Genomic DNA, 26986 nt, shown 5'->3' on the forward strand with positions numbered 1-26986 from the left:
CACTCCTGAAGTAGAACCCATGCAAATTGGCCTTCTCTGACCTGCCTTATCTCCAGAGGAAAGATTACGCAGACGGCAAGGCAACCTATGCCTTTACTGCGGGGCTGTCATGGATCCACACCGCACACACATGCCCACGGCGCCTAGCTAACCGAGGCATGCACGTCCGGCCGTGACTTGGGGTAAAGAGGGAATGAGGGGGTCTTACTTTGAGCATATAAGACTGGCCATGATACGCATTCACAGCCCGCACTGCATCTGGCCACTACTAGAGGGAGACTCCACTCCAATCCAGCTGGCTGACCACACACAGGCAGATACAAATCTTATATACAATCTGGTGCAATCTAAGGGTTGGGGAGCAGTCTAGCAATTGGCAAACACTTCTAGCATTCCTCCAGCTATCCTACAAGCTAGAACCCCGGAGTGAATGACGATTCCACTGTCCACACCCCCCCACACCAGTCACACAACAAACGGTAGCTTGCCACCATCCAACAGTTTGTCGGCAGACTGGTCTGCTAGGCCACCACACACACAGATCTCTGTCTGGCAGATCTGCTACTTTACAATCTGCATGCAATCTGCCAACACACAGTGCAATTGCATACAGATTGGCAATGAACTTAGACCGAGCATATATAGACACTGTAATACAATAATCTCTCCGGAGATATGAGCCGGAGCTTAAGTATCCAGAAGTCACTTATTAACTTTATGATTTAATATCCTGAAAGTGAGCTGTGCATAGAATATGTACAAAGTATAAAAAGTTACAAATAATACAGAAAATACAAAAAGACACACAATTGGCTATTGACTATAAAATAAAATAAAATAAAAGGGAATAAAAACAGAAATAAAACTTTTGCTAAGAGTTATCCTGTGACTGGAGCAAGTTAGAGAAAGTCCGCGATTCGCCAGTAAAATAGAAATGGCTCTGTACGAATCACCCCATCCATATCTCAGGGTCCTCAATTTATTGAAATATGGACATAGGCTGGACATTAGCCCTTGGCCAATCAACCCTTACCAGCCCACAGGACGTTCTGGGTACTGAAGTACCCAAAGTTGATTGGACCAGGAACGGTTTGAATCACCAAGTCAGGGATAGAATTTCCGACACCAGCGCATCAATCTGATCGCGACAGTACCAATCACTGTTCAGCTGTTGCAATCAGGTGCCATATAACTGTTTTCTGCATTTCTCTGGGATTCTACAGAGGCTATAAATACAGTTTTACATGCAGATGTAGCTTACAGTGTGTCCAATCAGAAGGAAGTATTTTCATCTCTCTGCAACTAATATTGTATCTTTTATGAGAGATGAAATATATTCCTCTGATCTGTGGATATAAATCACAGCTAGCAGACAAAGCGGAGCCCTCTCCTGGTCTCCTGCTGCTTCCCGAAGCCGAAATGGTTGGAGCTCTTCTTTTAGATTTCAAGAAGGTGGCAATCTCTGGCTACATAGGTGACAACGTTTTTTTGACATCTAGGTGTCACCTCAAGTCTAGAAGCTGCTCTGTGCTTTCAGATGCTAATTGGTGAACATATGTCTCTGACTGAATTCTGAACACTTATCTTTAATAACATGAACTGAAACTAAATTTACAATGACATATTTCTACTGATCACATCTCAACTACTCAAATCTTACATTTATGTCACAGGGCCATGGGCCATTTCTTAGGCAACTGCCCAGTGTGACCAAGTAAGTCCAGCCAGCCTCATCCTTCATATCTCCAGTTATCCAGAACCTTAACCACCCATGTCGTTCTACTCATGTCATTACAGGTGGCTGGAAAGGAAGTCAAGTTGTGGGCAATCATTGATTCAGGAGCCTGTAGTTTTTTCTTGGACATCAACCTTACCCAGAACCTAGGTATTCCTCTTCGTCCTAAAACACAAAGGTTTAATGTACTCCTAGCAGATGGCACCGCTCCTAGCTCAGGACCTGTTACCCAAGAAACCATTCCCATCCTAGCCACAACTGACTCTGTCCATCAGGAATTCATCTGCTTTGACATCCTGAGATCTCCCATGTTTCCAGCCATCTTAGGAATACCTTGGTTGCAAGCTCACAATCCACAAATCAACTGGCTCAAGAAAGAAGTCACCTTCCCATCAAATTACTGTATTCAGCACTGTGGCACTCCCACACCCACCAATTTCCCTGTGTGCCTCTCAGTTCAGCCTACATCAGATGCCAGTCATTCCGTTCCCCCTGCCTACCACCATTTCCTTGATGTATTTGATAAAGAGAAAGCTGACACTTTACCATCTCATCAATCATATTATTGCCCTATTGAGCAGCTTCCAGGGGCAGTCAATATTTGCCAACGTTTATCAGAAGTTCATCAAGGGCTTCTCAACCATTATAGCCCCCATTACCCAACTCACTAGCCAGCATACACATTTTCTCTGGAGCCAAGAAGCACAGACAGCCTTCGAGCAGTTAAAAAAGCAGTTCACTTCTGCTCCTGTATTACAACACCCAGAGCCAACACTTCCTTCATCCTGGAGGTGGACGCTTCAGAGGTAGCTACAGGAGCCAAGGCCCAAAAGCTCTGCTCCATCTGGTAGCTTTTTGCTCTAAGAAACTAAGGCAAGCTGAAAGGCACTACGACATAGGCAACAGGGAACTTTTGGAGATCAAAATGGCGTTCAAAGAATGGAGGTACCTTTTGGAAGGAGCTAGTCACTCAATCATGATCTTCACAGTTCATAAGAATCTAGAATATTTAAGATCTGCCAAGCGCCTAAGACCGCAGCAAGCTAGATGGGTCCTATATTTCTCCATCTTCAATTTTCACATGACCTACCGCTCAGGATCCAAGAATGGGAAAGCAGATGCTCTATCACGTATGTTCCCAGATTCAGTTGAAACTTTGCCCCTGATACCATCCTGTCGGCCCAAAATGTTTTGTTGATTCAGCCCAGTCTGAAGCTTTTGATTGAACAGGCATCTGCATGGTGTGCCGTACCTGAGCAGAACTCATTAAGAAGGCAGGATGGCTTGCTGTGGCACCAGGATAAGATCTTTGTACCTCAGGAGGTAAGATCCCAAGTTTTCAAGACATTCCACGACCATCAACTGGCTGAAAAACAATGGACCTGATCCAGCGATCGTTTTGATGGCCCAACTTATGTCAGGACTGCAGAACTTAAGTAAATCCTGCACAGTATGTCTACGTAGCAAGGGAGACAAAGCCAAGGCATGGGGGTTTCTGAGGCCCCAATCCATTCCTAATCGTCCCTGGGGAATTATCACAATGGACTTTATTGTACACTTGCCGCCCTCTGAGGGGTTTGCTACCATCCTAGTAGTGATAGATCGGCTATCCAAGATGGCCCACTTTCTGCCAATGATAGGAACTCCGTCGGTGCCTGAGACGGCACATATTTTTATTAAGGAAATCGTTAGGCTACACGAACTGCCCAGCAATATCGTGTCTGACCGAGGGGTTCAATTTACCTCCAGGTTCTGGAGAGCCTTATGTAAAACCTTGAAAGTGGAACTCTGCCTATCATCGGCCTACCACCCTCAAAGTAATGGACAAACTGAACAAACTAACCAAACGTTACTATGGAGGGAAAGGACGGACATGACTATGGAGGAAGAGGACGGGCATGACTATGGAGGGAGAGGGTGGAAGTGACTATGGAGGAAGAGGACGGGCATGACTATGGAGGGAGAAAGTGGAAGTGACTATGGAGGAAGAGGACGGGATGACTATGGAGGGAGAGGGTGGAAGTGACTATGGAGGAAGAGGACGGGCATGACTATGGAGGGAGAGGACGGACGTGACTATGGAGGAAGAGGAAGGACATGACTATGGAGGCAGAGGACAGACGTGACACTATGGAAGAAGAGGACGGACGTGACTATGGAGGGAGAGGACGGACATGACTATGGAGGAAGAGGACGGGCATGACTATGGAGGGAGAGGGTGGAAGTGACTATGGAGGAAGAGGACGGGATGACTATGGAGGGAGAGGGTGGAAGTGACTATGAAGGAAGAGGACGGGCATGACTATGGAGGGAGAGGACGGACGTGATTATGGAGGAAGAGGATGGACGTGACTATGGAGGAAGAGGACGGACATGACGGGGGGGGGGGTTACTGGGTGTAAATAGGAAATAACATCTTATTACCTCCTCTGCTGCCACTTCCACCAACGTCTCCTCTCTGCTTCCTGTCTGCACTTGACATCACTTCCTGTCTGTACCTGACATCACTTCCTGTCTGTGCCTGACATCACTTCCTGTCTGCATTCCATAGAGACTTCCTGTGTGAGTATAGGTGAGATCCCCACCTTGTGGAGTTCAGAGGAACTGCAGCCCCGAGATCCATCCCATAATCCCCCTTCCTGTATAATATGTACCTTACAGGGATACTACGGGAGATGAAACATTACTGAATAAAGGAAGAAGAAATAAATGTAACTCTTATGTAACCAACTGTTCAACAAACATCTCTTATTACATATAGAAAAGTCTTACAAACACAGAACACAAAATACAAATGTATAGCTAATGAGAGCGATCCCGCCAAACCTGATCCTTCTGGGGGGGACAATGCAAAATATATATCAATCCACTCATAATGACATCATCTTCTGGGAGTGTCTGCACATCCATCCATTTCACACACATTTCATTGTCTCAGCAGATCTCCTGCAGCCTATTAGCGCCCATTTCCCTTTCTATGTCTCAGCAGATCTCCTGCAGCCTATTAGCTCCCATTTCCCTTTCTATGTCTCAGCGGATCTCCTGCAGCCTATTAGCGCCCATTTCCCTCTTTATGTCTCAGCGGATCTCCTGCAGCCTATTAGCACCCATTTTCCTCTTTATGTCTCAGCAGATCTCCTGCAGCCTATTAGCTCCCATTTCCCTCTTTATGTCTCGGCAGATCTCCCGCAGCCTATTAGCTCCCATTTCCCTCTCTATGTCTCGGCAGATCTCCCGCAGCCTATTAGCTCCCATTTCCCTCTCTATGTCTCGGCAGATCTTCCGCAGCCTATTAGCTTCCATTTCCCTCTCTATGTCTCAGCGGATCTCCTGCAGCCTATTAGCTCCCATTTCCCTCTCTATGTCTCAGCAGATCTCCTGCAGCCTATTAGCTCCCATTTCCCTCTTTATGTCTCAGCAGATCTCCTGCAGCCTATTAGCTCCCATTTCCCTTTCTATGTGTCTGTACTCTGTGGGGGTGGGACTTGGGAGAATAAGACTCTGTGGGGGCGGGACTTGGTGAGCAGTACTCTGTGGAGGCGGGACTTGGTGAGAAGTACTCTGTGGGGGCGGGATTATGATTAGATTTACTATTCCATTCATTTTCTGCTCATATAAAGATGGAATTCAGATATAAAGACGGGAAGTATGGAGCAGAGAAATGAATAGACCTCCCAGCAATGTTATTACCAGGCTGCAGCTAGGGGGAGCTCTAATGTCACCCCAGCAGAGTGATCCCATCTAGCCCACATTAACCCTCTCACTGCCAGAGCTGGTTTTGCAGTGTGTAGGAGTCTGGGATGCGTTTTGTTGAGGTGGGGGAGGGGTTATGAATTGTTTCCATTCTCACTGTAGAATGTGCTGCAACAAAAGTGACATGAAGGCTCCTCCCACACTGATCTGCGGGACACGTATGACTTTTTGCTGCATTTCTGCCATGTTTTTACCGTGTTTGCATTGCACTTCTTAAAGATCATGTGACTCAAAATCCGCACCAAACCCTCACCGTGGGGGCATTGTTGGTTTGTTCTGCGGCGGTTTCCATTGATTTCAATGGGGAGGGGCGTTCTTGGAGCGTTTTTTTATCACCCCAAACCTGCACTAAAGATGCAACAAGCAGGACTTTGAAAAATGCAGCGGCCCCGCATCGGCTGAGTGTGAAGAGTTCTAGGAATACACGGTCACATGATGTTCTTCTACTAACACAAACCTGGGAGAACACCGGATGGGGTGACAGCAGAGTGACCGATAATGACACACATTGAGCTGCCGATAAAACTTCATTTCCAGAGTCCCCCCACAATACAGGAGGGGGCGCTACGTACTGTGGGGTCTGGGGGAAGGAATCCGGGAGGGAAATGTCATCTGCAGAACATTTCATACTCTGCTCTAGATTTATAAATGTCAGCGACGTGCGATGATTGACACCCCCTTACCCAGATAATGGGGACTTGTAATCTGACAGATTCACACAGGAATTGTTCATTGCTGAAGGAGCCCCGAGAAACCTTTGGAGTAACCCTGACTGAGAAAGGCTGGACTAGGCAGTCATATATTTCTGTCCCCCTTGGTGGGAGTGGAGGTGACCCCTCTATAAGGATCTACAGTCCATACACACCCAGCACAAGGCCGGGGTCACACTACCAGACGCTTCTCGGGGCTGCAGTTCCTCTGAGCTCCACAAGGTGGGGATCTCACTTCTACCCAGACAGGAAGTCTCTATGGAAGACAGACAGGAAGTGATGTCAGGGACAGACAGGAAGTGATGTAATGTACACACAGGAAGTTCTGGGTGAGAAGTGAGGCAGGAGGAAGCAGAGAGGAGACATTGGTGGAAGTGGCAGCAGAGGAGGTAATAAGATGTAATTATTATTATTATTCAGGATTTATGGCGCCAACAGTTTGCTCAGCACTTTACAATATAACGGGAGACAATACAGATCAATACAAGAGGGATTTGAGTGCCTGCTCCTTGGAGCTTACAATCTAGGAGATTTCCTATTTGCACCCAGTAACCCCCCCATCATGTCCATCCTCTTCCTCCATAGTCATGTCCATCCTCTTCCTCTATAGTCATGTCTGTCCTCTTCCTCCATAGTCATGTCCGTCCTCCATAGTCACTGTGACGTCTTTTATCTCCAGCAGATGATGATACACACATATATAGTGTGGGAACCCAGATTAACCCCTTCAGGGGCAGAACATTCCCCCACTTCCGGGGCCGGAACATTCTCCTCATTGTGGAGAGGTGTCACCTTCTCACCTCATCAGTCTATACTAATGGATTATATCACTTTTATAAGTTGCGGTGGATGGAGAATCCTAAAATATCACACTGACCTCACAGCTCCTCCTCCCAATGTTCCTCCATCCAGAGTCTATATGTCCTATGACATCACACTAACCTCACAGCTTCTCCTCCCAATTTCCCTCCATCCAGAGTCTATATGTCCTATGACATCACACTGACCTCACAGCTCCTCCCAATGTCCTTCCATCCAGAGTCAGAGAATCCTATGACATCACAGTGACCTCACAGCTCCTCCTCCTAATGTCCCTCTAGGAATGACCAATAAAATAAAATTACATCATATAGCGGGGTCTCCAAACTTTGTAAACAAAGGGCCAGTTTACTGTCTTCAGATTTCAGGGGGTCTGACTGTGGACAGTGATAGTAGAAAACATCCTGGCATCAGTGGGAGTAAACAGTGTCCCATCATTGGTGTCATTGGGGGACTAGTGACCTGTGGTTGATGTCAGTGGAAGGAATAGTGCCCCATCGGTGGTATTGGTGGGGGGGAGATAGTGATCTATTGTTGGTGTAAGAGTCAGAAATGATGCCCCATCATTGGTGTCAATGGGGGGAATAGTGCCCCAGGGGCTAGATAAAGGCAAGCAAAGGGCTGTTTCCGGCCCTCGGCTGCAGTTTCAAGCCGTGTTCATTTTGTTGACTAAACTATTTGAGTCGACTAAAATACGACTAAAACTAAAATAATTCAGATGACTAAAATGTATTGTAGACCAAAGACTGACAAATCCTAAATCGAAGTTTGGCATCAAAACTGGTTTGTAGGTAACTGGCATCAGGGACAGGAGAGCTAGAAAAGGACATAAATGAAGATATCTGGGAAAGGATGGAACTGAAGGCTAACATAGCAGAAACAACAAGACTGGATGGCCCCGTGGGGTTACCATGGGCACTGTGACATCACCATCACTGACATGTAACATGGAACAGATGGAATTAAAAATGTATTAGACATAAAGGAATGATCTCCTAGATTGTCAGCTCTAACAAGCCGGCCCTCTGCTTCCTCTGCTACCAAATTGTATTGTAACTGTAATGTCTGCCTTCATTCTGTACAGCGCTGAGCACACTGTTGGCGCCATATAAATCCTGTATAATAATTTGGCTCCTTTCTTCTTATTCTATAGTCTTAGGATGTGGGGACCCTTGGCATCCTCATAAGCAAATCAGAACTGTAGATCCTGTGTTGTGTTATGACGTCAGAATTCCTTATACCCTGCGTAGTGTGGGGGTCCTGTGGGGGGAATTATACCTCAGCCTGAAGTGGGGCTTTAATAAAATGGAGACCTGAATAGAGAGGTGAGGAGGATTCTGGGAATATCATTTGATGTGACTATTTGTGTTCAGATGTAGAGTTTTCCTCCTGTGAAGTCTGGAGATCATATGACATCACATTGCCTCCACCTCCCTCCCTGATAGAAGAGAGAAAGAAGAAGAAGATTCTAGAAGTCACCAGAGAGATCACTGAGCTGCTGACAGGAGAGGTGAGCGGTGCCGGGAATTCTGGGACATTCTCCAGTAACAGACAAGGGATGTGTCTGGATGGTGACTGTATCATTGTGTGTGTCAGGTTCCTATAAGGTGTCAGGGTGTCACTGTCTATTTCTCCATGGAGGAGTGGGAGTATTTAGAAGGACACAAGGATCTCTACAAGGACGTCATGATGGACAATCAGCCGCCCCTCACATCACCGGGTAAGAGGAGACTTTATTGTAAAGGAGAGAGCAGTACGGAGGATCCACCTAGATCCCCCATCATCTGATAAACACATAGAAACAATGGATTCAGTCAGTGTGTGTGTTTCCTACAGATGGATCCAGTCATGGGAACCCACCAGAGAGATGTCCCCGTCCTCTGTATTCCCGGGATTCCACACAGGAAGGTCACACCATCCCTCACCATCATCAGGTAGATGATGACAATTATTGGTAGTTGTGATTTATACACAGCATGTTTGTTACAATGAATGTTTTATTATATCTTTCAGAGTGGAATCCTCGGGGATGATAATATTGATGTTAAAGAAGAGTATAAAGAGGAGGATGAGGAGTATGGAGTGATGGAGGAGTTTTCAGAAGGACACAAGGATATGATGGAGCCACCTAATACCAGGAACCCACCAGAGAGATGTCCCCGTCCTCTGTATTCCCGGGATTCCACACAGGAAGATCACACCATCCCTCACTATTACAAGGTTGGTGGGATGGAGCATCTAGAACATGGACTTGTAAAGATGATGTGTGGATTGTTTATGTGACCTTACATTTTACAGATGATATTCTCTCTCATTTCCTTGATTTAGAGTGGAGATCCAATCGATATAGAATTTGAGGTGAAAGCAGAAGAAGAAGAGGCGTATGTGAGGGATGATCAGCAGTCTATGGAGGAGGATGGAATAACGGGGACATTTATAGAGGAGGACACTCCTACAGAGATCAGCACAGGTGGGTCATGAACACTAAATCCATTCCTCCACCCATACTGCTCACTGATTGGTCCAGAGTAGGGCGGGGACTGGGTGATATCAGCCTGTAATCCCCTGGTCACTTTCCTGAGCTGTGTTCCCCGTCCTGTATTCCTGGATTTCTCTTCCAGGGGACCTTCTCTGTTATCTGCTGGCTGTGCCGGGTGGAGGGATATGTCTGTAGTGTCTCAGACCCAAGTCACTGAGTGCAGTCTCAGGAGATGGGAGGCAGCGGTGTGGGACCTACATAGTTACATAGTTAGTCTGGCTGAAAAAAGACATTCCATCTAGTTGTACCATTAAAAATAAAAGTTATAATCCGACACCCACAGTTGATCCACCAGAAGCCAAAAACCCAGCAAAGCACGATCCGATCTCCTCCTGCAGGGGAAAAAATTCCTTCCTGACCCCCCGAGAGGCAATCGGATATTGCCTGGATCAACTTTCTCTATAAATGTTATATCCAGTTATATTCTGTGTATCCAAGAAAAGATCCAGAACTTTCCTACAGCAATCCCCCCTTATGTATTATACATGGAGATCATATCCCCCTTATATATTATACATGGAGATCATATCCCCCCTTATGTATTATACATGGAGATCATATCCCCCCTTATGTATTATACATGGAGATCACATCCCCCCCTTATGTATTATACATGGAGATCATATCCCCCCTTATGTATTATACATGGAGATCATATCCCCCCTTATGTATTATACATGGAGATCATATCCCCCCTTATGTATTATACATGGAGATCATATCCCCCCCTTATGTATTATACATGGAGATCATATCCCCCCTTATGTATTTTACATGGAGATCATATCCCCCTTATGTATTATACATGGAGATCATATCCCCCCTTATGTATTATACATGGAGATCACATCCCCCCCTTATGTATTATACATGGAGATCATATCCCCCCTTATGTATTATACATGGAGATCATATCCCCCTTATGTATTATACATGGAGATCATATCCCCTCTTATGTATTATACATGGAGATCATATCCCCTCTTATGTATTATACACGGAGATCATATCCCCCCTTATGTATTATACACGGAGATCATATCCCCCCTCATGTATTATACACGGAGATCATATCCCCCCTTATGTATTATACATGGAGATCATATCCCTCCTTATGTATTATACATGGAGATCATATCCCCCCTTATGTATTATATACGGAGATCATATCCCCCCTTATGTATTATACACGGAGATCATATCCCCCCTTATGTATTATACACGGAGATCATATCCCCCCTCATGTATTATACACGGAGATCATATCCCCCCTTATGTATTATACATGGAGATCATATCCCCCTTATGTATTATACATGGAGATCATACCCCCCCTTATGTATTATACATGGAGATCATATCCCCCTTATGTATAATACATGGAGATCATATCCCCCCCTTATGTATTATACATGGAGATCATATCCCCCTTATGTATTATAAATGGTGATCATATCCCCCCTTATGTATTATACATGGAGATCATATCCCCCCTGATGTATTATACATGGAGATCATATCCCCCTTATGTATTATACATGGAGATCATATCCCCCCCTTATGTATTATACATGGAGATCATATCCCCCTTTATGTATTATACATGGAGATCATATCCCCCCTTATGTATTATACATGGAGATCATATCCCCCTTATGTATTATACATGGAGATCATATCCCCACCCCTTATGTATTATACATGGAGATCATATCCCCCTTATGTATTATACATGGAGATCATACTCCCCCTTATGTATTATACATTCAGATCATATCCCCCCTTATGTATTATACATGGAGATCATATCCCCCCTTATGTATAATACATGGAGATCATATCCCCCCTTATGTATTATACATGGAGATCATATCCCCCTTATGTATAATACATGGAGATCATATCCCCCCCTTATGTATTATACATGGAGATCATATCCCCCTTATGTATTATAAATGGTGATCATATCCCCCCTTATGTATTATACATGGAGATCATATCCCCCCTGATGTATTATACATGGAGATCATATCCCCCTTATGTATTATACATGGAGATCATATCCCCCCCTTATGTATTATACATGGAGATCATATCCCCCTTTATGTATTATACATGGAGATCATATCCCCACCCCTTATGTATTATACATGGAGATCATATCCCCCTTATGTATTATACATGGAGATCATACTCCCCCTTATGTATTATACATTCAGATCATATCCCCCCTTATGTAATATACATGGAGATCATATCCCCCCTTATGTATAATACATGGAGATCATATCCCCCCTTATGTATTATACATGGAGATCATATCCCCCTTATGTATTATAAATGGTGATCATATCCCCCCTTATGTATTATACATGGAGATCATATCCCCCCTGATGTATTATACATGGAGATCATATCCCCCTTATGTATTATACATGGAGATCATATCCCCCCCTTATGTATTATACATGGAGATCATATCCCCCTTTATGTATTATACATGGAGATCATATCCCCACCCCTTATGTATTATACATGGAGATCATATCCCCCTTATGTATTATACATGGAGATCATACTCCCCCTTATGTATTATACATTCAGATCATATCCCCCTTATGTAATATACATGGAGATCATATCCCCCCTTATGTATAATACATGGAGATCATATCCCCCCTTATGTATTATACATGGAGATCATATCCCCCTTATGTATTATAAATGGTGATCATATCCCCCCTGATGTATTATACATGGAGATCATATCCCCCCTGATGTATTATACATGGAGATCATATCCCCCTTATGTATTATACATGGAGATCATATCCCCCCCTTATGTATTATACATGGAGATCATATCCCCCTTTATGTATTATACATGGAGATCATATCCCCACCCCTTATGTATTATACATGGAGATCATATCCCCCTTATATATTATACATGGAGATCATACTCCCCCTTATGTATTATACATGGAGATCATATCCCCCTTATGTATTATACATTCAGATCATATCCCCCCTTATGTATTATACATGGAGATCATATCCCCCCTTATGTATTATACATGGAGATCATATCCCCCCTTATGTATTATACATGGAGATCATATCCCCCCCCTTATGTTTTATACATGGAGATCATATCCCCCCTTATGTATTATACATGGAGATCATATCCCCCTTATATATTATACATGGAGATCATATACCCCCTTATGTATTATACATGGAGATCATATCCCCCTTATGTATTATACATGGAGATCATATCCCCCCCCTTATGTATTATACATGGAGATCATATCCCCCTTATGTATTATACATGGAGATCCTATCCCCCTTATGTATTATACATGGAGATCATATCCCCCCTTATGTATTATACATGGAGGTCATACCCCCCCCCCTTATGTATTATACATGGAGATCATATCCCCCCTTATGTATTATACATGGAGGTCATACCCCCCCTTATGTATTATACATGGAGATCATATCCCCCCTTATGTATTATACATGGAGATCATATCCCCACCCCTTATGTATTATACATGGAGATCATATCCCCCTTATGTATTATACATGGAGATCATATCCCCCCTTATGTATTATACATGGAGATCATATCCCCCCCTTATGTATTATACATGGAGATCATATCCCCCCTTATGTATTATACATGGAGATCATATCCCCCCCTTATGTATTATACATGGAGATCATATCCCCCCCTTATGTATTATACATGGAGATCATATCCCCACCCCTTATGTATTATACATGGAGATCATATCCCCACCCCTTATGTATTATACATGGAGATCATATCCCCCCTGATGTATTATACATGGAGATCATATCCCCCTTATGTATTATACATGGAGATCATATCCCCCCCTTATGTATTATACATGGAGATCATATCCCCCTTTATGTATTATACATGGAGATCATATCCCCACCCCTTATGTATTATACATGGAGATCATATCCCCCTTATGTATTATACATGGAGATCATACTCCCCCTTATGTATTATACATTCAGATCATATCCCCCCTTATGTATTATACATGGAGATCATATCCCCCCTTATGTATAATACATGGAGATCATATCCCCCCTTATGTATTATACATGGAGATCATATCCCCCTTATGTATTATAAATGGTGATCATATCCCCCCTTATGTATTATACATGGAGATCATATCCCCCCTGATGTATTATACATGGAGATCATATCCCCCTTATGTATTATACATGGAGATCATATCCCCCCCTTATGTATTATACATGGAGATCATATCCCCCTTTATGTATTATACATGGAGATCATATCCCCACCCCTTATGTATTATACATGGAGATCATATCCCCCTTATGTATTATACATGGAGATCATACTCCCCCTTATGTATTATACATGGAGATCATATCCCCCTTATGTATTATACATTCAGATCATATCCCCCCTTATGTATTATACATGGAGATCATACCCCCCCCTTATGTATTATACATGGAGATCATATCCCCCTTATGTATAATACATGGAGATCATATCCCCCCCTTATGTATTATACATGGAGATCATATCCCCCTTATGTATTATAAATGGTGATCATATCCCCCCTTATGTATTATACATGGAGATCATATCCCCCCTGATGTATTATACATGGAGATCATATCCCCCTTATGTATTATACATGGAGATCATATCCCCCCCTTATGTATTATACATGGAGATCATATCCCCCTTTATGTATTATACATGGAGATCATATCCCCACCCCTTATGTATTATACATGGAGATCATATCCCCCTTATGTATTATACATGGAGATAATACTCCCCCTTATGTATTATACATTCAGATCATATCCCCCCTTATGTATTATACATGGAGATCATATCCCCCCTTATGTATAATACATGGAGATCATATCCCCCCTTATGTATTATACATGGAGATCATATCCCCCTTATATATTATACATGGAGATCATATCCCCCCTTATGTATTATACATGGAGATCATATCCCCCTTATGTATTATACATGGAGATCATACTCCCCCTTATGTATTATACATGGAGATCATATCCCCCTTATATATTATACATGGAGATCATATCCCCCCTTATATATTATACATGGAGATCATATCCCCCCTTATGTATTATACATGGAGATCATATCCCCCCTTATGTATTATACATTCAGATCATATCCCCCCTTATGTATTATACATGGAGATCATATCCCCCCTTATGTATTATACATGGAGATCATATCCCCCCTTATGTATTATACATGGAGATCATATCCCCCCTTATGTATTATACATGGAGATCATATCCCCCCCCTTATGTTTTATACATGGAGATCATATCCCCCCTTATGTATTATACATGGAGATCATATCCCCCTTATATATTATACATGGAGATCATATACCCCCTTATGTATTATACATGGAGATCATATCCCCCTTATGTATTATACTGGAGATCATATCCCCCCCCCCTTATGTATTATACATGGAGATCATATCACCCTTATGTATTATACATGGAGATCCTATCCCCCTTATGTATTATACATGGAGATCATATCCCTCCTTATGTATTATACATGGAGGTCATACCCCCCCCTTATGTATTATACATGGAGATCATATCCCCCCTTATGTATTATACATGGAGGTCATACCCCCCCTTATGTATTATACATGGAGATCATATCCCCCCTTATGTATTATACATGGAGATCATATCCCCACCCCTTATGTATTATACATGGAGATCATATCCCCCTTATGTATTATACATGGAGATCATATCCCCCCTTATGTATTATACATGGAGATCATATCCCCCCCTTATGTATTATACATGGAGATCATATCCCCCCTTATGTATTATACATGGAGATCATATCCCCCCCTTATGTATTATACATGGAGATCATATCCCCCCCTTATGTATTATACATGGAGATCATATCCCCCTTATGTATTATACATGGTGATCATATCCCCCCTTATGTATTATACATAGAGATCATATCCCCCCTTATGTATTATACATAGAGATCATATCCCCCCTTATGTATTATACATGGAGATCATATCCCCACCCCTTATGTATTATATATGGAGATCATATCCCCACCCCTTATGTATTATATATGGAGATCATATCCCCCTTATGTATTATACATGGAGATCATATCCCCCCTTATGTATTATACATGGAGATCATATCCCCCCTTATGCATTATACATGGAGATCATATCCCCCTTATGTATTATACATGGAGATCATATCCCCCCTTATGTATTATACATGGAGATCATATCCCCCCTTATGCATTATACATGGAGATCATATCCCCCTTATGTATTATACATGGAGATCATATCCCCCCCTTATGTATTATACATGGAGATCATATCCCCCTTTATGTATTATACATGGAGATCATATCCCCACCCCTTATGTATTATACATGGAGATCATATCCCCCTTATGTATTATACATGGAGATCATACTCCCCCTTATGTATTATACATTCAGATCATATCCCCCCTTATGTATTATACATGGAGATCATATCCCCCCTTATGTATAATACATGGAGATCATATCCCCCCTTATGTATTATACATGGAGATCATATCCCCCTTATGTATTATAAATGGTGATCATATCCCCCCTTATGTATTATACATGGAGATCATATCCCCCCTGATGTATTATACATGGAGATCATATCCCCCTTATGTATTATACATGGAGATCATATCCCCCCCTTATGTATTATACATGGAGATCATATCCCCCTTTATGTATTATACATGGAGATCATATCCCCACCCCTTATGTATTATACATGGAGATCATATCCCCCTTATGTATTATACATGGAGACCATATCCCCCTTATGTATTATACATGGAGATCATATCCCCCCTTATGTATTATACATGGAGATCGTATCCCCCCTTATGTATTATACATGGAGATCGTATCCCCCCTTATGTATTATACATGGAGATCATATCCCCCCCTTATGTATTATACATGGAGATCATATCCCCCCCCTTATGTATTATACATGGAGATCATATCTCCCCTTATGTATTATACATGGAGATCATATCCCCCCCTTATGTATTATACATGGAGATCATATCCCCCCTTATGTATTATACATGGAGATCATATCCCCCTTATGTATTATACATGGAGATCATATCCCCCCCTTATGTATTATGCATGGAGATCATATCCCCCCTTATGTATTATAAATGGAGATCATATCCCCCCTTATGTATTATACATGAAGATCATATCCCCCCTTATGTATTATACATGGAGATCATATCCCCCCCCCTTATGTATTATACATGGAGATCATATCTCCCCTTATGTATTATGCATGGAGATCATATCCCCCCTTATGTATTATACATGGTGATCATATCCCCCCTTATGTATTATACATGGAGATCATATCCCCCTTATGTATTATACATGGAGATCATATCCCCCCTTATGTATTATACATGGTGATCATATCCCCCCTTATGTATTATACATGGAGATCATATCCCCCCTTATGTATTATGCATGGAGATCATATCCCCCCTTATGTGTTATACATGGAGATCATATCCCCCCTTATGTATTATACATGGAGTTCATATCCCCCCTTATGTATTATACATGGAGATCATATCCCCCCTTATGTATTATGCATGGAGATCATATCCCCCCTTATGTATTATACATGGAGATCATATCCCCCCTTATGTATTATACATGGAGATCATATCCCCCCTTATGTATTATACACGGTGATCATATCCCCCTTATGTATTATACATGGAGATCATATCCCCCCTTATGTATTATACATGGAGATCATATCCCCCCTTATGTATTATACATGGTGATCATATCCCCCCTTATGTATTATACACGGTGATCATATCCCCCCTAATGTATTATACACGGAGATCATATCCCCCCCTTATGTATTATACATGGAGATCATATCTCCCCTTATGTATTATACATGGAGATCATATCCCCCCCCTTATGTATTATACATGGAGATCATATCCCCCTTATGTATTATACATGGAGATCATATCCCCCCTTATGTATTATACATGGAGATCATATCCCCCCTTATGTATTATACATGGAGATCATATCTCCCCTTATGTATTATACATGGAGATCATATCCCCCCCTTATGTATTATACATGGAGATCATATCCCCCTTATGTATTATACATGGAGATCATATCCCCCTTATGTATTATACATGGAGATCATATCCCCCTTATGTATTATACATGGAGATCATATCCCCCCTATGTATTATACATGGTGATCATATCCCCCCTTATGTATTATACATGGAGATCATATCCCCCTTATGTATTATACATGGAGATCATATCCCCCTTATTTATTATACATGGAGATCATATCCCCCTTATGTATTATACATGGAGATCATATCCCCCTTATTTATTATACATGGAGATCATATCTCCCCTTATGTATTATACATGGAGATCATATCCCCCCCTTATGTATTATACATGGAGATCATATCCCCCTTATGTATTATACATGGTGATCATATCCCCCCTTATGTATTATACATGGTGATCATATCCCCCCCTTATGTATTATACATGGAGATCATATCCCCCCTTATGTATTATACATGGAGATCATATCCCCCCTTATGTATTATACATGGAGATCATATCCCCCCTTATGTATTATACATGGAGATCATATCCCCCCTTATGTATTATACATGGAGATCATATCCCCCCCCTTATGTATTATACATGGAGATCATATCCCCCCTTATGTATTATACATGGAGATTATATCACCCCTTATGTATTATACATGGAGATCATATCCCCCCTTATGTATTATACATGGAGATCATATCCCCCCTTATGTATTATACATGGAGATCATATCCCCCCTTATGTATTATACATGGAGATTATATCCCCCCTTATGTATTATACATGGAGATCATATCCCCCCTTATGTATTATACATGGAGATCATATCCCCCTTATGTATTATACATGGAGATCATATCCCCCCCTTATGTATTATACATGGAGATCATATCCCCCCTTATGTATTATACATGGTGATCATATCCCCCCTTATGTATTATACATGGAGATCATATCCCCCCCTTATGTATTATACATGGAGATCATATCCCCCCTTATGTATTATACATGGAGATCATATCCCCCCTTATGTATTATACATGGAGATCATATCCCCCCTTATGTATTATACATGGAGATCATATCCCCCCTTATGTATTATACATGGAGATCATATCCCCCCTTATGTGTTATACATGGAGATCATATCCCCCCTTATGTGTTATACATGGAGATCATATCCCCCCTTATGTATTATACATGGAGATCATATCCCCCTTATGTATTATACATGGAGATCATATCCCCCCCTTATGTATTATACATGGAGATCATATCCCCCCCTTATGTATTATACATGGAGATCATATCCCCCTTATGTATTATACATGGAGATCATATCCCCCTTATGTATTATACATGGAGATCATATCCCCCCTTATGTATTATACATGGAGATCATATCCCCCCTTATGTATTATACATGGAGATCATACCCCCCCCCTTATGTATTATACATGGAGATCATATCCCCCCTTTTGTATTATACATGGTGATCATATCCCCCCCTCTTATGTATTATACATGGAGATCATATCCCCCCTTAATCTCCTCTTCTCAGTAGAGAATACATTCAGTTCCTCTACTCTTTCCTCATAGCTGATCTCCTCCATGCCTCGTATCAGTTTGGTTGCCTTTCTTTGTTCTTTCTCCAGTTCCCCAAAGTTCTTTGACCCCCCAAATCCTTCTCCACCATTGACTCCCCCCCAGATCCTTCACCATTGACCCCCCCAGATCCTGCACCATTGACCCCTCAGATCCTTCTCCACCATTGACCCCCCAGTTGTACCCCCCTAGTATGTATGATGCATATTCGTAGCCCCCCAAGTGCAGAGCCTTACATTTATCACCATTAGCCCTCATTGGCCCCATAGCCCCCCAATTACACAGAGCATTGAGGTCGGCTTGTAAGTTGGAGACATCCTGTAAGGACGTTATTCCCCGGCACAGCTTGGTGTCATCTGCAAAGACTGGAATGGGATTTATAATCTCACACCCCATATTGTTTATATATATATTAAATAGTAAGGGTCCCAACACTGAACCCTGGGGTACCCCACTAATGACACTGAACCTTGGGGTACCCCACTAATAACACTGAACCTTGGGGTACACCACTAATAACACTGAACCCTAAAGTACCCCACTAATAACACTGAACCCTGGGGTACCCCACTAATAACACTGAACCTTGGGGTACACCACTAATAACACTGAACCTTGGGGTACCCCACTAATAATACTGAACCTTGGGGTACCCCACTAATAACACTGAACCTTGGGGTACCCCACTAATAACACTGAACCTTGGGGTACCCCACTAATAACACTGAACCCTGGGGTACCCCACTAATAACATGGAACCTTGGGGTACACCACTAATAACACTGAACCTTGGGGTACCCCACTAATAACACTGAACCCTGGGGTACCCCACTAATAACACTGAACCCTGGGGTACCCCACTAATACTGAACCTTGGGGTTCCCCACTAATACCACTGAACCTTGGGGTTCCCCACTAATACCACTGAACCCTGGTGTACCCCACTAATAACACTGAACCCTGGAGTACCCCACTAATAAGACTGAACCTTGGGGTACCCCACTAATAACACTGAACCTTGGGGTACACCACTAATAACACTGAACCCTGGGGTACCCCACTAATAACACTGAACCTTGGGGTACCCCACTAATAACACTGAACCTTGGGGTACACCACTAATAACACTGAACCTTGGGGTACCCCACTAATAACACTGAACCTTGGAGTACCCCACTAATAACACTGAACCTTGGAGTACCCCACTAATAACACTGAACCTTGGGGTACCCCACTAATAACACTGAACCTTGGGGTACACCACTAATAACACTGAACCCTGGGGTACCCCACTAATAACACTGAACCCTGGGGTACCCCACTAATAACACTGAACCCTGGGGTACCCCACTAATACTGAACCTTGGGGTTCCCCACTAATACCACTGAACCCTGGTGTACCCCACTAATACCACTGAACCCTGGAGTACCCCACTAATAAGACTGAACCTTGGGGTGCTCCACTGACACCCCCAGACCATTCAGAGTATGAATCATTAACCACTACTCTCTGAATACGATCTTTTAGCCAGTTTTCTATCCATTTACATTCAGATTTCTCTGTCCAAGTATACCACGTCCACCACCACCCCTCTGTCTAAGTATACCACGTCCACCGCCACCCCTCTGTCCAAGTATGCCACGGCCATAATCACCTCTCTGTCCTTGTATATCATGTCCACCGCCACCCCTCTGTCCATGGATTTGGTCACCTCCAATCTAACCTGTTTCATGATGGTTTAATCCCAGCTCACCTCTACATGTTGTCTACAGTAAACATTTAAGCTTCCACTGATTACAGAATACTAATACTGAGAGTCCTGACCCTTATACTATATAACTTGTACATTACATACTCCTGACCCCTGCACTATATACTCTGTTGTACATTACATACTCCTGACCCCACTACTATATACTCTGTTGTACATTACATACTCCTGACCCCTGCACTATATACTCTATGTTGTACATTACATACTCCTGACCCCTGCACTATATACTCTATGTTGTACATTACATACTCCTGACCCCTGCACTATATACTCTGTGTTGTACATTACATACTCCTGACCCCTGCACTATGTACTCTGTGTTGTACATTACATACTCCTGACCCCTGCACTATATACTCTATGTTGTACATTACATACTCCTGACCCCTGCACTATATACTCTATGTTGTACATTACATACTCCTGACCGCTGCACTATATACTCTGTTGTACATTACATTCTCTTGACCCCTGCACTATATACTCTGTTGTACTTTACATACTCCTGACCCCTGCACTATATACTCTATGGTGTACATTTCATCCTCCTGACCCCTGCACTATATACTGTGTTGTACATAACATACTCCTGACCCTTGCACTATATACTCTATGTTGTACATTACATACTCCTGACCCCTGCACTATATACTCTATGTTGCACATTACATCCTCCTGACCCCTGCACTATATACTCTATGGTGTACATAACATACTCCTGACTTCTGCTCTCCCCCCTCCCCCCACTGCTATATATACACATAATATGGATTCTCTTTTGTTCCCCCCATTTCCTCCCAGCTGGACATTTTATATCGGATGATGTGATTGGAGCACAGACTTTTACATGGTGATAATAATGTGATAACATCCTCCAACTTTGGACCCTTAAACAGAAAGTGATAATGAGGGAGGAGTCAATACCCCAATGATGGTGGTCTTCAGGATCAGTCCAGTCTTCATCTTGGTTGTTCTCCCCCCATCCTCACTCTCTGACCTCTGGTGGGGCTCAGCCCCGCTGTTCTTCATGACTAAATCATGGACTAAATAAGGAAGTGCAGTACTTCTTGTGTTGGGAAGATGGCGATGAGTGATAGAGGGGGTGGGGACCCTCGTCCTATAATCCCCTCATCACTGTCCCTCCTATAAAAGACAGTTCTGGTTGTTTCCTCACTCTCTGACTAAGGTCCATGAATAAAGAAATGACCTGGTAGGAGATCAGAGGAGCCATTTCCTAGTTCCCTTGAGGGTGGAATTGTAAGCTCCTCAGAGACCAAGCTGCCTGATGTGGGCGGAGTCCTGGTTTGGGGGAACCAATCAGCTCCTGTCTAGTAATCCTCTTTGTCTTTGTATTTTAGTCCATGGCCGGGAGATGAGGAAAACCTCCGAGGATTATCTCACTTTGTCTCCAGACTGGAAAGTAGAAGATGAGGACATCACACAGTATAGTCCAGGAGAAAACCCGGCTCCCTCCAATATCCATCCGGCACCACCCAGTGTAGATGGACCATCGGATTCCTCGTATCCTGTGGAATCTCAGACTGTGCGGGACCGGGCCGGCCTTCCAACAGAGGAGAGATTCTCCTGTACTGAGTGCGGGAAGAGGTTAAGTTCTACATACCATCTTAATGTGCATAAAAGATATCACACAGGGGAGAAGCCGTATTCCTGTCCTGAGTGCGGGAAATGTTTTTCGCAGAAGTCCAATCTTTCCACACATCAGAGATCTCACACGGGGGAGAAGCCGTATTCCTGTCCTGAGTGCGGGAAATGTTTTTCCCAGACGTCCCATCTTTACAAACATCAGAGATCTCACACAGGGGAGAAGCTGTATTCCTGTCCTGAGTGTGGGAAATGTTTTTCAGACAAGTATTGTCTTCACACACATCAGAGATCTCACACGGGGGAGAAGCCATATTCCTGTACTAAGTGTGGGAAATGTTTTTCTGTGAAGTCCAGTCTTTTCACACATCAAAGATCTCACACAGGGGAGAAGCCGTATTCCTGTTTTGAGTGTGGGAAATGTTTTTCAGATAAGTATCATCTTTCCAGACATCAGAGATCTCACACGGGGGAGAAGCTGTATTCCTGTCCTGAGTGCAGGAAATGTTTTTCAGATAATTATCATCTTTCCAGACATCAGAGATCTCATACAGGGGAGATTCCATATCCCTGTCCTGAGTGCGGGAAATGTTTTACACAGAAGTCACATCTTTGCATACATCAGAGATCTCACACAGGGGAGAAGCCGTATTCCTGTCCTGAGTGTGGGAAATGTTTTTCAGTCAAGTCCAGTCTTCACACACATCAGAGATCTCACACAGGGGAGAAGCCGTATTCCTGTCTAGAGTGTGGGAAATGTTTTTCAGGCAAGTCCCATCTTCACACACATCAGAGATCTCACACAGGGGAGAAGCCGTATTCCTGTCTAGAGTGTGGGAAATGTTTTTCAGGCAAGTCCCATCTTCACACACATCAGAGATCTCACACAGGGGAAAAGCCATATTCCTGTCCTGAGTGTGGGAAATGTTTTTCAGACAAGTCCAGTCTTCACACACATCAGAGATCTCACACAGGGGAGAAGCCTTATTCCTGTCTAGAGTGTGGGAAATGTTTTTCAGTCAAGTCCCATCTTCACACACATCGGAGATCTCACACAGGGCAGAAGCCTTATTCCTGTCTAGAGTGTGGGAAATGTTTTTCAGTCAAGTCCAGTCTTAACATACATCACAGATCTCACACGGGGGAGAAGCCTTATTCCTGTCCTGAGTGTGGGAAATGTTTTTCAGTGAAGTCCAGTCTTCACATACATCAGAGATCTCACACAGGGGAGAAGCCTTATTCCTGTCTAGATTGTGGGAAATGTTTTTCAGACAAGTTCAGTCTTCACACACATCAGAGATCTCACACAGGGGAGAAGCCATATTCCTGTCCTGAGTGCGGGAAATGTTTTTTAACAAAATCCAATTTTTCCAAACATCAGAGATCTCACACAGGGGAGAAGCCGTATTCCTGTTCTGAGTGCGGGAAATGTTTTTCACAGAAATACAATTTTTCCAGACATCAAAGATCTCACATGGGGGAGAAGCCATATTCCTGCCCTGAGTATGGGAAATGTTTTTTAGCTAAGACCAGTCTTTCCATTCATCAGAGATCTCACACGGAGGAGAAGCCACTTTCCTGTCCTGACTGTGGGAAATGTTTTTCACTGAAGTCCAGTCTTTCCAACCATCAGAGATCTCACACGGGGAAGAAGTCTCACACAGGGTAGATGTATTCTTGTCCTGAGTGCGGGAAATGTTTTTCATGGAAGTTCAATCTTTACACACATCAGAAATGTCACACACTCAGAGATCTCACACGGAAATTCCTTTTTTAAGTGCGGAAAATGTTTTTCAGTGAAGTCTAGCCTTCACACACATCAGAGATCTCACACAGGGGAGAAGCTTTATTCCTGTTTTTCATGGAAGTCACATCTTCATACACATCAGAGATCTCACACAGGGGAAAAGTGATATTTCTGTCTGGAGTGCAGGAAATGTTTTTCACAGAATTCCCACCTTTATAGACATTAGAGATCTCACACGGGGGAGAAGCTGTATTCCTGTCCTAAGTGCGGGAAATGTTTTTCATGGAAGTCGCATCTTTCCAAACATCAGAGATCTCACACGGGGAAGCAGCCACTTTCCTGTCCTGAGTGAGGGAAATGTTCCTCACTGAAGTCCTGTCTTCCTGTACATCAGGGGTCCCACACAACCCTGGAGGTGTATTAGTGCCTTGAGTGCGGGAAATGTCTTCTAGATGAATGTTGCTGGACATCCCAGCTCTCATGTGGGGAAGAAGCACACCCTGATATACACCTCAGATATACTCCATGGCTGATCTTCATCATGGAAGAAACAGTTGATAAGGAGATGAGAGGCCCCCAAAGACATGGATGAAGTGCAGTAAATGTCGGGGTGCAGAGTGGTCAGTAGATCCTGGAAATGAAGGACACAACTTCAGCCCTTCTTGGGTGTCGGAGTTGCGTTTCCTGATAATGATATAGCGGGTGACAGAGCTAGAAGCCGGGAGAGCCCAGATCTCGTTATCGGGGAACTTTACACAGACAACAAGAACTTCTGAAGTTGATGTCCTTCATTTCAAGGCTCTACAGAACAGTGGTGACCCCGAAGCGTCTCTCTGTCTTCAGTCCATTCTTCTCCCATCCCCCAACAGGAGGGAAGGAGAACTCCGCCCCAAACTAGGGGGGAACTTTCCTCTCATTATTTCCCTTGGCTTCTGTGTGGGTTTGGGTGGTTGGAGGAGTGCGGCACGAGAGGGAACACAGCTTGTTGTTCTATGTCTACATATGGGGTCTGGGTAGAGGGGATCCACCGGAAAATATTTCTACTCTTTGATTTTGTGCAAATCGTTTCTGTTTTCACTTTGAAGGGCGATATTATGTGTGGTTTGTAAAAGGGATTGGCCCAATAGATACCGCCCCACTTAGAGAATAGATGAACTAATATGACCAGCATTCATTCAGCCATTTCACATGTTGGTCTTTTCATACAGGGATTTCCTATGATCATTGGCTCCATCTAGTGGCCATAATTCGGTATTGAACTGTTTTTCCTGATTGAGGTATTTTGGAAGTAATACATCATTATGGTCACTAGAGGGAGCTGATGATTATAGGAAGTTACTAAGTTTATTAAAATACGGCCAGAATTTGTCATGGCTGGACACATGCTTGCCACACTCCCCCAACATATTTTTCACATAGACCCCTTAGTTTACTGTGTCAGGGGTGGTTTCATACAAATACCTGAGATCACACTCATACATTTTCAAGTACAGTAGACATTGAAGACATAAATTACATAAAACCACAGAATTAAACCATCCATTGATTTTAACCAAAAATACCTCAATTGGTCTTTAGATGACGCTAAGTATCCTAACAATTAGCACCATCTAGTGTCCAAATTGTCAGGGAACACCCGAACAATTGATTTAGTCAGCCAAATCAATCAAATCACAGTATCTCCAATACAAAAAATGATTTACAAAAATAATTTGACCTAATTAATCTGAAAACTTCTTTAAGAACTCAAACAAGATCTGTGTAGGTATAGACTGCAGAGTATGAAAATTAATATTTATTTACATAAGTCACAAACGCCATAAACAATAGTCAGATTGTGATTTACACTGACACTAAGATGTTTCTGTAAAAATTCTAAAATAGAGTGAATTAAATTCAATAATTAGTCTCCCTGTAAATATCATAACCAATAAAAACGGACAATAATCTGTCTCCTGCAGAAGGAATAAACTATGCAGAATAGTCCACCAGTATGGCCTAAGAACAGGAACATTTTTATAAATGACTGAACTTGAAGTGATGTTATCATGGGGAGAGTTATTAGGTTACACAAAGGAATGTGGCAATTGGCTTACTAGTCTAAGCAAGCAAAATCAACAGAAAATATATAATTACCCTCCAAGTATCAGGTCATCTTTTTGGAGAACTGATGATCAGACTCAAAGATGGCTGCCAATCAATGGGTGGATTTGAGCCTCTACAAAATGGCGTCTCTTCTTCAGTTGATAAGTGTCTTTAGATGATCTGAGTCTGAGATGATGTCTACCTTCCAGATGGCTGTGTAGATGATCCTCCCTCTGTGAGTTTTCCTGCTGGTTTTATCTAGTTATGACTTATACACTCATCAAATCTGAAAAAACCTGGCCAGGAGG

General features: G+C 42.7%; 1 protein-coding gene across 1 annotated transcript; it reads left to right on the forward strand.

Annotated features, from left to right (window-relative positions):
* The first annotated feature begins 2660 nt into the window (after positions 1–2660).
* Positions 2661–25024, forward strand: LOC149428768 (uncharacterized). Its single transcript, XM_089667016.1, has 4 exons — positions 2661–2865; positions 8171–8268; positions 9346–9487; positions 22603–25024. The coding sequence occupies exons 1-4, from the start codon at positions 2661–2663 to the stop codon at positions 24513–24515; spliced, it is 2358 nt and encodes a 785-aa protein (XP_089523142.1). The 3' UTR covers positions 24516–25024.
* Positions 25025–26986: the final 1962 nt, after the last annotated feature.

Source organism: Staurois parvus, unplaced genomic scaffold, assembly GCF_062004578.1.
Source record: "Staurois parvus isolate SC_StPar_1 unplaced genomic scaffold, SC_StPar_1.0 ptg002977l, whole genome shotgun sequence".
NCBI lineage: Eukaryota > Metazoa > Chordata > Amphibia > Anura > Ranidae > Staurois > Staurois parvus.